This window comes from Pelmatolapia mariae, linkage group LG3_W, assembly GCF_036321145.2.
Source record: "Pelmatolapia mariae isolate MD_Pm_ZW linkage group LG3_W, Pm_UMD_F_2, whole genome shotgun sequence".
NCBI classification, from domain to species: domain Eukaryota; kingdom Metazoa; phylum Chordata; class Actinopteri; order Cichliformes; family Cichlidae; genus Pelmatolapia; species Pelmatolapia mariae.
Window position 1 is genome coordinate 81,329,466 of NC_086229.1, and position 16,119 is coordinate 81,345,584.

The window sequence follows — 16,119 nt, forward strand, 5'->3', positions numbered from 1 at the left end:
CACAGACTACAAGGCTATAATTTTAAAAGCAGTGATGCTATAAGTTAAATACAGAGTAGACAGGGGCAGTAGAGAGTTTTAGACCACACCAATACAGTGAGACATTAAACATGGGAGCTTTTCATACAAACTGCAAAAAGGTACCTACATTTAATACGTAAATTGATTTAGATTCAATGTTATAATACAAGAACTATCATTGGTATGGCCTGAGCACTGAGACAAAGAGGCCTTCTGGACAAATAATTTCCAAAAATAAAAATAAAAGTGCCACAGACCCCAGTCCAAGGCTCAGGCGCCCACGAACCACTTCTAAGCAGAGAAGCCACATCGCACAGTCTGACTGCCATGTTAGTTTGGAGTTGCCGTCTGAAAATGTGGACACAAAAAGTACTTCATGTTAGATCAACAACAACAAAAGCAACAGTCAGAGATGATCACATGTCAGCGTTTGGGGGGTAAAAAGGAGGCCATTTTTTTTTTCCTCCCCTTTTTTCGAACTGGCTGTCCATGCAGATTGGTGAAAACCAAGAAGAAGCAAAAGGCAATGTTTCACTTGGTCACAATTCATCTACAGTAAGGAGAGAAAAGCAAAACCGAGAAGTGTAGAGCGTTCAGTCTACAGAGCAACCTGGCCACAACAGGGACAATAAGCATGAGGAATGGGAATTTGTATAATGGATGAGTGCACTATACAAAGATGCTCACCAAGACCGCGAAGCACAAGTTAATTTGTCTAAGACTGCTAAGCCAACACATTCCTGCATTTTTTTAAAAACTCCAGGCGCACATAAGTAATAAAGTGGAAACATCCAGGGTGAAATAATCTACATGTTTACTTTGTCTTAACATACCTGCTCTTAAAAAAAACACCAAAAATAAAACCTAAGTAGTTCATCAAGGTGACATGCAGAGCCCAAATGCATAGTAGTGCATTCAAAAGACTGACTAACAGTGCGGCAAAGACACTTAGGACTAAAAATAAAGACAAATGAGGCAAAAACAATCCAAGCCACAGAAGTTACATTTTAAAGTCTATCATGACACAGTATGCCAAATATCAGCAACACATGTGGCCATGTGACCCATGTCTACATTCCCATATATATACACACACACACACACACACACACACACACACACACACACACACACAAAAGCTCCAATAATAATGTACATAATACAACAATCCAACAAAAAAAATTTATAGCAGTGTAAACTGACTTTAGTTTAATTCACACCATTAAAAATACCTCTGTTAGCATCAAATATCACATTTACAGCGGTGCCACCTGTGATAACTTTACAGGCCACAAAGCTGCACAACAAAATTTTCCCATGTTGTATATAATATGGTAAAGTATTGTGAAATTAAAGTTGGAGACAAAAGATTCTTTTGGCTGCAGGCTAATTTTGAAAAACATTAAGTAAAAGTAACAGATGACTGCATGCAGCTCCTCACTCGTCAATTTGTTTGTTGCATCAAATCTGCCTGCGAGCATCCTCATGCCAATTGAGTTTCTCCACTCATGCAATGAAAATAGTGCTGCGATTGTCACATGGACAGGTACAAACTAATCCAATTTCTTAGTGGCGAGCTTGTGAAGCCACTAAAAGTCATGTTTGACTTTATGCTTTTCTGTATCATTTCTGGGATGCTTAGAAGTCAAATTACACTGTTGGAAATAGTTTATTTTGATGCACATGCTGTTTTTTGCAAATTTGCATTATAATATTTATTTTCATTTTTCCTGTAGTATATTAAAATTAGTGTATCTCAAACAAAACTATGAAGACACTCAAAATAAATTTCTTGTGGTTGGCAACTATTTTGTGCAACTTTTTGTATTTACAGTTTTGAGGGATAAGCCTCTTAAATTTCTCTAACTAGAAATATATGTAAAAAAACAAAAACGATTTTCAATTTTTTTGTAGTTTATTGCACTTTTTTGCAATTTATGTAGTTACTATGGACTTAATGCATACATATTAAAATTTGGGCTATAACGGTTGTATTGATGTATAGCAACTTGAAATGCTCCCACAAATGGCACTACAGCATGTAAAATGTAAAGATAAGCTCTGGCGGACTTGGTCTCATGTTAGGTCTTAAAGGGTTAAATAGCCTGTGGCAAATATATTAGTGTTTTCTTCTCACTATACATACTCTTAACTTTATGCAAGAGAAAATAAAGTATAAAAAAAATGATATTTTTCACAAAGAAACTCCGTCTTGTGGTTTTGCGACATGGTGCTGCTTTACGTGCACCCGGATTTGCGACATGCTTTACGGTAACTCAAAACAAAGACTGCACCCTCTCCACTCGCTGTTTACAGACTGCATACTTTCCAGATGACCACAGGTCAGGTGGTATATCGCGATATATATTGTTATCGTGATATAAAATAATTCATATCGTGATAAATATTTTTTCCATATCGCCCAGCACTACTCTAAGCATGAACTTAGTCTACAATTTAATGACCAAATTTTGTGGTAAAGTTAAGAATATATTAAATATCTTATTTTTTCATGTGTCATTTTATAATAAAATACATATTATTCATGTAAACTGCAGCTTTTAAGTACTTTTGGCATCTTTAATGTCTCTTTTTGCCTCAACACTGCCACAACACTGAGCTGAAGGGAATAGCTGTGTCACATGATCAGTGTTGAAGTAGAATAAGGTGATGATTCACCCTATAAAACTGCTTATGACTTATAATTACAGCTCCTTTAGTCCTTTCTGCTCTGGTTTTCTGATATGTAGATAGCCATCCCTCAGTGTCACAAGAGTTTGGTATATGCACAGGGTGCCGAAATGATGGAGGGGAAGTTAAATATTAGTTTAAAAGTAGTTAGGAAGGGTTTATATCATCCACAACGTACTTTTATTTGCACAAGAGACAGAATACCCATGCAACAATGCAACACCTGTCCAAATGATGTGTATTATGTTCACTGCCCTAAAAGAATTTGAAGGTCTGGTTATTACAGCATCTTCTGATGTAGAAATGGTCTGAATATTATTAATTATCCTACCAGCTAATGAGCTAGATTATAGTAAACAAACTTTTTCTTTTTAAACCTGTGTAAGTATGAACTAGTGCACCATTCAGCAACAAACATGGAATAAACTACATGAAACTTAAGTGGTGGACAGATCAGTATTTTCCTACATTCAATTTTATTTTTTTCTAAATTGAAAGACTATTCAGACCATCGTCTGAATCCAACTCAAACAGTGGTTCTGATTTGAGGGAACCCTAAAAGCAATCTCAGGTATTAGATGTTCAGCATTTACAGCTTGTACATGAAGCCTCCTGGCAGTAACTTTAAACTGAGATCTTTGAGAATTAGATTCTTAAAAGGAGGTTAGTGTGTCCATAAAGTCTCTAGATTTATTACTGGAGGGAAGGTCTTACATGGGTCTAAAGAGGCAAAACAAGGGGAGAACAAAAAAAAAATACACCAAATACACAACACTGATTATGTACACAAATACACATGAACTGACAAATTGCAGCAACAGCCCAATGTCAGTCACATCAAACAGCTGTAGAACTGCTCTGGACTCTCAATTAGAAAATAATTATGACCTCAGTCTATCCAAGTGTGAAAACCTGGAGGTGTACTGTGAATGTGTTATTAGTGCGACTGCTTGACTAAAAATGACAATGTTCATGGACAGTGTTATTTACGGGGGTTTTAAGTATATCGCTGTGTCTCTTCGTGTACAGAACAGAGATCTTCTATAGTGACAATATTCAGGATTTTGCTAGTATACGAATCAACCTGACTTTAGAATTGTCGGCTACACGTTAATACAACTTTTAGACAGTTGCTTTCCCTCCGTTGTTGGGCAATTACTTTGCTACCAGCTAACTAAAGCCAGAATGACAAGACACAGTAAAATCTAGACAACAGTCAGCTGTGCTCGAGCAGTGAAGTCTCTGTGAGCACCTCCTCAGAACGGGGCATTATCAGCTGAATTTAAAATTATCCTGGGTCACGCACAATATGCTCATCCCATTGTTTCCAGATATTTGGCAGATCATAATCCATGTGTAAAATGGCGTGATGCACAGTTTACTCAGAGCAAATGAATACAGTGCAGTCGCAGCCTCACTTGCAGTTTCATAACCACGCACAGTGACTGGCTTTTTCTGTCTTCAGGCCAGTGATAACTCTGTCATTAGATGTTGTCATTTCTGCGTCAAATGTTTATATTTCAATTTTATGCCACAGGCTGGACAAAACAAAAAGTCTAACATTTTGGGTGATTAACTTAATGGGTATCAGTTTTTATTATCAAAAAAAATATTATCAATTATATTCCACTAAACAAATGCAAAATTTATTTTAGAGAGACTTGTGAGGATGATGATAAAGGTTTAATATCTTAAACTGAAAGTTAGACATTCAGTTCAACACTGCTTTTAGCTTGGGCAAGACATTTGTGCATTCATGTTGATTTTAACGTTGCATTGCACAAGTGCAAATAAATGAGTCATTTGATTTGCTGGCATGTCCCAAAACCAAGGTCGAAACCACTCGCTGCATAACCCAAGCAAAAATAGAAAACACAGCCACACAGCAAATTGCTTTTACCAACATGACCCATTACCACAGATGAATTTCACTTAGAAGAAAAACCTCAGCAGACCGTGACAGAAGATGAACCGAAGGCCGAGGAGACTCATTTATACAGTGTGATTTTGAAGTGCACAATAGGCCATATGGTTTCCAACAAAGATGCACCCCATTGCAAATTTCTTTGCAGATTTGTGTTTTAGAGTTTGATAATTAAAGGGACCAGTTAATGATTTATTTTTATTTATTTTATTGCTACATATAAGGTGTTTTTATAAGTCAAGAAACAGTCAAGGTGACAATAAGCCAAACATCATTAGCTTACTGGAGTGCAGTAAGTCTAAAAAAAAAAAAAAAAAAAAAACAAAAAAAAAAAAAAAAAAAAAAAACATAATTCCCCAATGCTTAAGGGTACTCAGGCAAGCTTACAATACACTGGAGGAAACCCCAAACCATGACTATAGGCATCAGCCTTCACTTTATTTCATGAATAATAACTACTGCCAGAGACATCACCGGTTAACTTCGCTTGCTCTTGTGGACACTGCATATTTCAGGCACAGCATGCGAAAAACCAAGTTAGAGTCCATGTTGATTTTTTTTTCTTTTTTTCCTTTTTATCTCCACAAAGTTTCAAAACTAAGACTAACATGCAAAAAGCACATTCCAGTTATTTCCCCATTCATTTTTTACCTTGAATGTTTTAATTATTGCGCTTCAGCAATGATGCAAATGTATAAACTCACTTCCAGCGCATTCGTAAATGATTAAACTTCTGAGGTTCACAAACTGTTAATTGATCACAGAGCACACAGGGTTAAATATAGAAGTCACCAGGATGACTAAGGTGGCGAATTTCACTGGCTGACTGGGCAGATCCAACCCCTCCCACAGGGTGAGACTGCACTGAGCAGAGGCACCGCCCCTCACAGAAGGGAGAGGGGTTTGCTGGATGATGCAAAAGAGTGTACTGTTTATTTACAGTTTAATCACCAAATATTGTTCAATAAATTATTTTTTTAAAGCTTTGAGATATACATTTGCAGTCAAAGTTTAAATTCAGTTTAAACAACAGTTCTAAGGACCCTAAATAATACAGAGAAACACTGAAGATTTTGTTAAAGACCACCAGTAATCGACTGCGTCCTTGCTTAGCTGTTTTTCAGCCAGGATTCTCAGCCTGTGTCGTTTGCTGTGCTGACTTTCCTGATGAGCTCTACTAGTTTTGTTCTAATAAACTCTTAATCATAAATGGAATGCAGCATGTCCTATTTTAACACTTTGTGCATCACTCTGTAATTATACCTCCAAAATGCTAGTTGGCAGAGTTACTGAAACTACTATTGTGACTGAAACAGAGGGGATGATGTGGGAGGTAAATTTAATGAATGCTGTACAACAGTTATTTTACTAAAAGAGAAGCTGCTGAACCAAATGAGCCCAAAAATGGTGGCAGAGATGCAAAAACCAGGAACCTGCAGATGGTTACAGTTGCCCATTAGTGGTTTTTGCATTAGCGTTATGAAGGAGCCCACAATAATAATAACAATAACAACAACAACAGCCTACTACAAATTATATTTTGTTCTGTTTCACAAAATCAGCTGCTACTTGTTAACATCAAGGTGTGCACGTTATTCTGCAGCATGAGCTGACATGACTAGTGCATACGTTTAAAGCTTATAAGGTCACTACAGCTTCACTATGCTGTTCCTCCGATGGAGTTAGTTTAAATTGATGTTGTGATGCCCCTGAGATTTTAGAGTACTATGCATACTGCGGCTCATTTTTAACATGGGCGTATTTATTATAAAACAAAAACACGATGGTCATTGACATGAGGGATTTAAAACATTCATTTAATGAAGCAAAAAGAATTTTGCATCATGATGTTATTGTCCAAGTTTTACTTTTACTCACATACCTGATTTTCAATAATTATACATTCACTCAAATAGGAAGTCTGATTAGCCGGGGATCTAAACTATTTTTGCATCATTAAAATCCCTTTTAACCTGTTATTGTGTTACTAAAGATATGTAAAACATTGATACACAAAATAGTGACAGCATTAGTATTGTGTGCAGTACTGTGGGGACTTGGCAGGTTTCAGAGCCAAACACTGCAGGTAGTCAAACTGCAGGCCAGTGTATACAGCGCTACCTATTGCTTACCTGCTCTTCATTAGTGTTCATCTAAAATAATATTTTCCACTTGTCTACTGTAGAACAACAGCAGCTTAAAAACCAATGACTAAAAGGTTCTGGACTTAACCCTCCCGCTGCTCCTGTTTTTGTTATTGTCAAAAGTGAAACCAGTTGGGAACTGCAAAACTTTTTAGCCGTTTTGTTAACGTGACAGAGGGCACACAAGCATCCTTGTGCCCTTTGATTTAATTTACCAAAAATTGCATTTGTAATTTAGTTAGCTGCTCTACAAACTGGCTCCCCACACGCACAGTAACAGAGAAAAGGGCCCACAGGAGAACATATTGTTGTTAAAGAAATTGACTTACTTCAATCTCATTTTATGTTTCACCTTTTATTCTAAGTACAATGCACAAACACTGGCTACTGTCCCACTTGAGATACTGCCACAAGGCAGAAATATTTCATTAGATAAACACTTGGAACACGAAGCCTGGCAAGATGCCGCTCCCCAAAAATTTCAGTCAAGGCTTTCACTGTGTGCAGCCAGCCAGCAGCTTCCTCTTAGAGCAGAGCATCTTGTTCCCCTAGAGGCTTTGCCTCACAATTTTCGTCAGAAACCAGGCCCAGATAAAGACCACAAGGTTCTTTTTTGTTTTCCCATCATTGCTAAGCTAAACCCATCCACCTCCACAATTTTACCCCACTGAGCAGGCTGCCTTTTAGGACTCATTAAAGTGTAGCGTGTTTAGTTACTGGGACTTTCAGATCCCACAGCCTTCTCGCAAGGGAAGAAAAGGCTCTGCGCACAGCGCTGCTATGAGAAAAATACAGATTTCCAATTCAAATACTGTGAGCGCTTTTTTACTAGCGTCACTATGGCATAATGTAAAAAGTAGGATAATACTGGCAAGACTTGCTTTGTTGATCGCCATTAACTTTTGGACAAAAGTCACATTTACTGAATGATCGCATTTAAAGTGGCTAAACAGAAGATCTAAAACAGTTTAAAGCTGTTAATTTCATGAAAAGTGATTTTGCTTCATTTTCCCTGACAATGATGAATAAAATAAACTCAAACATCAGTGTCATCCATGGACTAAAGTGTTGTAAGCATCATTATCAACCCAGAATTTAGCAGTCATTCGATCCCTTGTAGAAAGTACAGGGGCTTTCAAAATGTTGTCACAAAGATGCAAGGAGTTACCTGAGGTACTAAACTTTTGTTTCTAAGCCATTTGTCATTCTATAACCTCTGAAGCTGGTGGTGCTGGCTCTGTTTTAGCAGCTCACTGATTGTGCTAATTAATTACATAGAAAAGTGACTGAGTGGGTGTTCAGCAGCAAGATTTCACAGCTGATCAAATTCCACTGAGATACAGCTGAAAAATCAACTGCTATTGAATCAATCTCAGCATTTCCCCTCTTTACTGCTGCTTTAAAGGGTGGAGGAGCAGCTCATCCTCACAATCCCCACCCACCTCACCCCAATAGGTATAACAGAAGTTATACCTGCATCCATCCTACAAGGATGAACCGAATACAGAGATCTTAAAACCAACTGACACCTATGGAAAATTTAAAATCGCTAAGTAACCTAACCCCAGTAGCTGTGTGTCTTTGGACTGTGGGAGGAAGGCAAGGTACGCCATGCTAGCGCTGCGTCAAACTGTCGAGGATGTACCTCGCCTTTTGTGCTATGGCAGCTGAGATGGGCTCCGGCCCTCCCACAACCTTAAATTTAGTAAGCCCAAGAGGATGGACAGATGTAAATTTATAAAGAAAAGTGTTTGTACACTCCTAGGATCCAATATCACGATTTTCTGTCAGGTTTCTATTTTACATCACAGCAAATTTTTGGGGGGGTGAAGTTCAGACAATTAGCAAAGTGCTGTTAACAACATTCTTGAAATATGTGTGAAGCTTTTATACCTCAGTTTTCCACATTTTTATTCAACAGATTGTTCCTTACAAGAAGACCATTTTGATATTTTTGGTAGAATTTTTCTTGACAGACTACTGAAGAACACCACAACTTTCAGCTCTAAATTTAAATTAATCACATACGCAAGTCATAACGGAAACTTGAAGATATCCAGGCTTTGAGAGGACCTACACTTTGCATGGCCACTACTGAACATACTACATTTTGTTCACTGCATAAACAAGAATCTTAACATTTACTAGTGTTGTTTTCTTTAATTAAACCTCCCCTTCCTAAAATTAGCAAAAATTTTAATCTCAGTCATTAAATACTACATCAAATTCAATAAGACTGCTATGAGAAAACATTCATCGGGGAAAAATGAGCTGAATAAACCCTCCTGATTTTGACAAGAGGCAGTTTAGTACAGATCTGACTGACCATAGAATTTCTTCAACTTGAACATGAAGCCAACATTGAGATCGGCATGTACTGATGTGACACTGAGCACTTAAAATGAGGAGGCACGAATCTCTGCTACCAACTCCACAGAGGATTAAATTGACCAAGTATGCGTGACAAGCTGCAGAGTAAAGAACTCCAGAGTGCACACACTGACATGCACAACCTGTCCTTGAAAACTAAAAGCCCACAAGTAACGGTTCAAAATATCCCAGCTGAAAACATAGATGAGACTAGTCTACCCACACACCAGGAGTACAAAGGATAAGACTATAAAAGAAAATGCTGGAGAAAAGGAAAAGGTTACAGTCTACTTGTTCCTGGATGAGAAAATTTAGATGTTTTATTCAACTATTTTTATTTATTGGTTAGGTATTAGATGAACTGTAAAAAAAAAAAATCAAGTGATTTGTTTTCTTATGTGGAAATACTGTATGCTGCATCTCAGCTTGGGTGTTTGACATCCCTCTCACTCGCAGCAGTAATCCTCACGTCTCAGTTCACCTCACCAATGCCAACCTAGCAACTTTCTCCCCTATAATCAACAGCATACATCTATATTTAAAAAACAAAATAAATAAAACAGGCAGTGACTTCTAAGTCCCAGCTCTCCCTCCAGAGACACACCTCTGTGTGTTTTGGGTTAGGTGAAGCACCTGTTTGCACATGCGCAGCATTATTCATGTGGTTTGTTACTCAGAGACTGTATGGTCCTTGAGAAAAAGAATATCGCCAAAAACATAACACCAAATTAAGCACATACATGCATTTTACTACTTGGACATATTGCCCCTGGTCTACTTATTTCCTTGAAATCCAATCAGTTTTGCTGATAAATTAACACTGTCACCTCACAGCCCAACATGATCACTCCTGCCTCTTGTCCTGCTCCGTAGTCCACATCTCAAAAAACTGCAGTGCTGCATTGTGTCTTTGCTGTGTGTCTGTTCTTACTGGCAAACCAGCTTTCAATGCAGTTCAACTTAAGGATAAGGAGGGGAAGCATCTTTATAGGTGAACTTTTATTACTTCTGTTATGATTGTCCTAAGGTTGAGAAAAGGGTATTTATGCAGCATTTCCCCCATGCCAGCCAGAGCATGTCACAGTAATACTGAAATGTGATGCAACTGTGAGTTATAATTGGCAGTCTGCCTCCAAGATTACACGTGCACAATTTCTCACCAACACTTTTGGAAAAGTCAATAATCCTGCAATCTCAGAAGAAAATGTTATTTGAAAAAAACCTGCAGAATTTGGCTAAAATAAAATTCAGTTGGGTTCATATTGCTCAAGAGACTGCAACACATGTTCATCAGTATTGACTTATTCAGAAATCCTAACCAGAGGCATTTTTATACTTCATGCTCTGTGCTGCTGGAGAGCTAGAGTACAAACATCAATATGTCGATGCTTATGATTCTTCATATTTGCCAATCTGTTATTACTATCTTTAGGTATGAAGTTAGAAAAAAGCAAATGACAGCTGACGCGCAGCCATCTACAAAACATTTATACAAGAAGGTACACGAGTCACGATTACCATTTGACTCTTTTTAATTTAGTTTGACAATTTTATAATTGTTGAACGAGTGGAATTAGTCTAACCTCCTGTAACAAAATATACAGTATTATAATAGGACTCTATCTGCCAATATATTTTAAAGTGTGCAAGTCATTATTAAAAAAGCTGTTCCTGTGCTCCAAGAATAATCCACCATGATACTTGTGAATTAAAGAAAAACCACACACATACTAGTGAGACTGCTGAAATCCAAAAGTCGGTACTTAAAACCACTAAGAATAAAAAACACTTACTACTTTAATAAAACAAAAAAAATCCTTCATGAATCCAGTTCACCAATATCCAAATCACACGTCTAACACAAAACTAGGCATATTTCCACCAGCAGAAACAGGCCTGCAGACAATACAGTTAAATTACATAAAAGCACTCAACGCACACAAAAACCCCACCTACTGTATCCAGGCCTGACAAAGCAGTAACAGGGTTCAAGGACAATGTATTGCTGATCTCCAGTAATGACCTGCACATACTGGGGAGGGCCACCCTGTGGCCAACACATAGTAAGTGCAAAAGCCACAGAGCCTTAGCCTGTCTCAGCAGCAAGGGGGTTTGTAGTGGGGGGCGTTAGGCAACGAAGACAGGGAAGGGGGATGGGACGGACATTTAAGGAGGACAAAGGGGGCAAAATTGCTTTTCTCCTCAAAGCTACACGCTGTATACTAACCCAGTTCTGACAGCAGCACACATCGCCGTGCAGAGCACAGTGATATGTGGCCTTTGGAAGTTCACTCACTGTCCTGCATTTTAGTCACTCTGTCAGCAGCCTTTATTTAGAAAGGCAGACGTGGGGGCTCAATAATACATAAAGACAACCGCTCTTATCTCTTGTCCTCAGGAAAACGGTGGCTGCTGAAGCTGTGGACGTTGCACGAACAGAGAGGAAGGGAAAAAATGCCTAAAAGCAGCAGCTATCTTTTACATACCTATGATTAGATCTGCCGTGACACTTCATCTGAATTAATATCCCCTGAGCGGTGTTCAACACTACTGATATCAGAAAAATTAAGTGCAATCACTTTGCAGCGAACAGTTTTCTTACAGCCAGTACAACTAAGAACAAAATAAAACGCAGCATGATTGGGGAAAAGCATTTCTGTTAGAGAAATTATGAATCCCCCCCCACAGCGTTTCATTATTTTGTAGTACTGCATTTAATCGGATGCCCAGACAAAAAGCAGCACAGACAAATACTGTGATTTTTCATCTGTTAATCGCATATAAGGTTTAAATATCACTAAGGACCTCCTTTTTATTAAAAAAAACAAACATATACATACATGTATGTATGTATATATATATATATATATATATATATATATATAAAACAAAAAACCTGAAAGCTTAGAGATGTCACTTTCCTTTTGACTATTCCCCATAACCACAGATGTCCTGCATTTCTAGTAAATTACCCGGTCAGGCTCTTAGCTGCTGACTCCATGATATGTAATCTTTTCGTGACCTCACAGCTGAAGGTTACTCACCACGAACTGATGCCTGTGGCTTCGACAGATTCACTCAATCAATATTCAAGGCCACACAAAGTAGAGTGAAAACGCATTTGTTTAATGCCGCAATTCCAAGTCTTAACAGTTCAAGCTTACAAAGACAAAACTACCAGGCTCTTTACTTTGACCGGCGTAACAGTATCACCCAAATAATAATCCAAGGTTTACTGGCAATGAGATCAGGCAATAATTTAATCACTCTGAAAATACATAGGACTCCTTACAGCTAGCAATGTGCCTGTGCAAAAAATATACTTATATTCTATACTTCTATTTTCTCAATTGGGCAATGTTGCTGAAATCTCTAAGTATTGGTCAGAACTGGCAACAAAGGCTACAACTCAGTATAGTAAAAGTATACAAGTCACTTAAATACGGAAAAAAGAAAAAAAAATCCCCAAAAACGATGGCTGACGGGGGTTACATTTTTAGGCTTTGTGTGTTTATACGTAAAGGCCACTGTTAAAACCAACTGAACTTAAATTCCTGTTAGTAAAGCATTTCTACAGTGAAGTGAAGCCATCTCACCGGGAACAAGTGAACGCAACCCAGTGATGTTAGGTTAATTTGGGACACCTGTGCCGGTGCTGAAACCCAGCTCATCCAGTTAAAGACCGTGACTACTTACAGATTATACTACGAAAGAAAGCGGTTAGAGGTGGAGCGTTTAATCCTGGTGGAACTTCCATTTTCTGCTAATTTTTCCTCAAGTTAACTACAACGCTGTGGTTTAGCCGAGCGGGTTTAGCTAACACAACCTCTGCCAGTGATGGAGGGGCTTTAGAACGGTTTTTTTTTTTTTTTTGGACACACAATTTTATTTTGTAGACCAAACGAATTAGGTTACACCACTAACTTAAGAAGCTTTAAGGTTAGATTACAAGAGGCAAAGTTTTCTCAAGTCAAAACTACTTCTAATGGCGCTCAGCTAGCATGTCTGGCCTAGCTAACAATTTTGACCTCTTTTTACATTTAATATTTATTTGTTTTTAATCACGCTAACACTTTAACGTGTCTTACCTTGAAGTGTTGAATCGGCGTCGCGGGAATTTATTGAGGTACAACCTGCAGACATCAAACCTTTGGTCACAGTCTATGTGCAGCAGAATAAGGGGTAGTGGCGGGAACCCAGCCACCCTAAATAAACTAATCAGACTTTTGGCCAATCAGCGCAGACCCACCCTCTCTATACCGGAAACAGACGATTAACTTAATTGATTTGCTGCAGGTGTAGGCTGCTGCTTTAAACAGCGCTCAGCACAGAGGAAAATTACAACTACGAAATAGCTACAGCTCCAAAATAAAATAAAATAAAACCAAATAAACAAAAAACAACATTGTGTCACTAGGGTTCTTTGTAGGGTAATCAGCTAATAATAGATAGCCTTTTCCAGCGATGACGTGAACGTAAACATTTTATATATTTTTTAAGTTTTCGGCATCTCCATTGTTATCTATGCAGAGCAAACATATGGGCATGGATTTAATATGTAGGTGGCCTATATTTAAAGACAAAAAAGGGCAAAAGACAGGAATGCTGACAAAGGTTAGGATCGGTTTGTTTTTTTGTTTTTTCTGAAAAGGGGGGCGAGTAGCTAAGCTCCTGTATTCTTCACAAATAAGAGCTGCATGGAAATTCAAAAATAGCATAGGAATATGCATGTGATAGCAGAACTTCATCCGGCAACTCTAAGTAGCACAACACCCGGCTGCTCTTAACCTATATAGCATTAGTCTTTTTGCAGTTACGCTGCATCTTAAACCTTACAGACCAAATTAGAAAGACAGAAAAAAAAATAAAGTCTCCACTCACTAATTTTAAATCTCATTTGTATTTGGACCCGCTTTTTTCTCTTTTATAATTTAGAGCTTAAATAAAATCGCAAGTTTTTATATTAATGAAAGAGCTCAAATCTAAGATCAAACAGCTTAAATTTTGTTAGTTTGTTTACTGGTTCCATCATGTAACCAGTAATATTAATTTCTATATGTAACATCAGTCTAATACACCCCACATTTCTCCCTTTGGAATCAGTGAAACGACTACTATGCGGATCCCACGTTTCAGCCCTCTACAAGGCCTGCATTTCTGCACACTAGAGCAATAGTGCGTCCGTGCATGTCGAGGGGTGGGAGGGGGAAGGAGAAAAAAAATTGAGCACATGTGCGGAGAAAGCCTGTTGTAAGTCTCTCCTATATGCCAAGCCACCGCGATTCAAGAGTTGAAAATCAGCCGTGAGTGGGGAAACATGAATGCATCACGGCGACTTTCCCCATCGCGTCTGCATGCAATAAGACAGCCTGAGACTACAGTGAATGCATGATCTGCTCTACACACTGTCCTCACCGAACAGAAACAGGCTTAGTAATAATAATAAAAAGAAGAATAAATCGATTTCACATGTTTCAGGTGAATGAGCAAATGTGTAAAAAATATCTTACCGTTTCTACAAATGAAAGTTAGGGACGTCCTTAGGCAAACAATCTCTGAATGAAAACACCTGGCCAATAGCGTGTAAAATGACGAATTCCGCTCTCTTTAGTTCAAACTTGGGAACATAAAAAGCCAACACAAACAAGATAAAATGAGGGAAATGAAATATTTATTAAATCAAAACACAGAAATGAGTTCCTTTCAGCAAATGCATGAAACAAAAGGGAAAAAAAGATAACAGAAGAAAGAAAAGGAATCAAATAATTAAAAAAGCCGGCTTCTGCCTGTCTCGCTCTTTACAGGTGCGCCACACAAATACGCGACATCACTGAGTGGAAGCCAATGCACGGAGGAGGTTCTCTTTAAAAGGAAGATAGTCCTGCCGGCAAATATATAGGGCCGTATCACAGCATGCCTATACCTCTCCGCACTCCCCGTTTCATCCATTCAACCTACACATGAACATGCATTGGACGCGGAAGTATACCCGGAGAAGCGCCATCCACCGCTTATGCGTGCACAAGCCCTCCAATGCTATTGGCTCCGAGGCGTTCCTCACTGAGCTCGAGCGTCTCTTCCCAGATCACAAGACGCCATTCGTCCTCGCCCCAGTCACTCAAAGCGACCGAGCATTTTTCCTAAATATGGCATTTGAAGTCAAACATCGCCTTTTTGCCGTGGTATGGGGCTGTGGAGCGGGCGGGAATAACACCACGACTCGAGAGTAGCATAGTCCGCTCTTTTGCCCCCCCTTAACAAAAAGAAAAAAAAAAAGGAAGAACAAAAAGCAAAGAAAGAAACCTGACAAATTTGTTTAACAGCAGATCACCACACTGTCACCATCATCTAAGAATCAGCGACCTTATTGAAGTCATGTAAGAGACGTGTGCTGCTTTCACGTGTTGCAAACGGCTCGGTTTTTTTCTCTCTCTTTTCTTTATTCCACTCCAGCCCTCGCAGACACAATAAAACTACTCCGAAACGCCTTTCCCCTCCACTCTCTAGCAGGCCAGCCGCACTCGTTTTCACCCCGCTACATCACTGTCTGCGCCATTTCCCCATTCTCACATCATCATCATTAGTCAGGATATCTTGAAAAAAAATTATATATTTAAAGAAAATCCCCGTTTGCACTGGTGCTGAAAGCGAATCCCCGCGTTCATCAGCAGGTTTCAGCACCGCGGACAGCGCACTGCTCTAACACAGTGACTGTAAAGGCAGCCTACATGCCGTCTGACTCGGAGCCCTCCAGTCAACGGTCAGCCCTCAACCCTCGACCTACAGGTTAGAAACAGAGGTGGGCGTTAATTGGGGCTCCCCTGGCACTTTTTCATATTTTATTTTTTTTTAAAGGCATACTGATAATACCGTAGTTTTTACCTTACTGGATGCGCACTAGTGAAGCACACTCTACAGCAGGAGTTATCTCATACCTTCTTTGTCGACTTTCAGAGGGTGGAGCAACAG

General features: G+C 38.8%; 1 protein-coding gene across 2 annotated transcripts in view; it reads right to left on the minus strand.

The window, feature by feature from the left end:
* Nucleotides 1-15,170, minus strand: part of elavl2 (ELAV like neuron-specific RNA binding protein 2) — a 31,979-nt gene extending 16,809 nt beyond the window's left edge. The window contains exons 1-2 of one of the 2 annotated variants that reach the window (XM_063470020.1): nt 14,661-15,170; nt 279-369 (exon numbers count right to left, since the gene is read on the minus strand). In XM_063470020.1, the coding sequence (XP_063326090.1) occupies nt 279-350 (72 nt within the window). In that variant the 5' untranslated portion in view covers nt 351-369; nt 14,661-15,170. The remainder of the gene's footprint in view (nt 1-278; nt 370-14,660) is intronic. The other variant, XM_063470019.1, reaches the window with a different exon arrangement.
* Nucleotides 15,171-16,119: the final 949 nt, after the last annotated feature.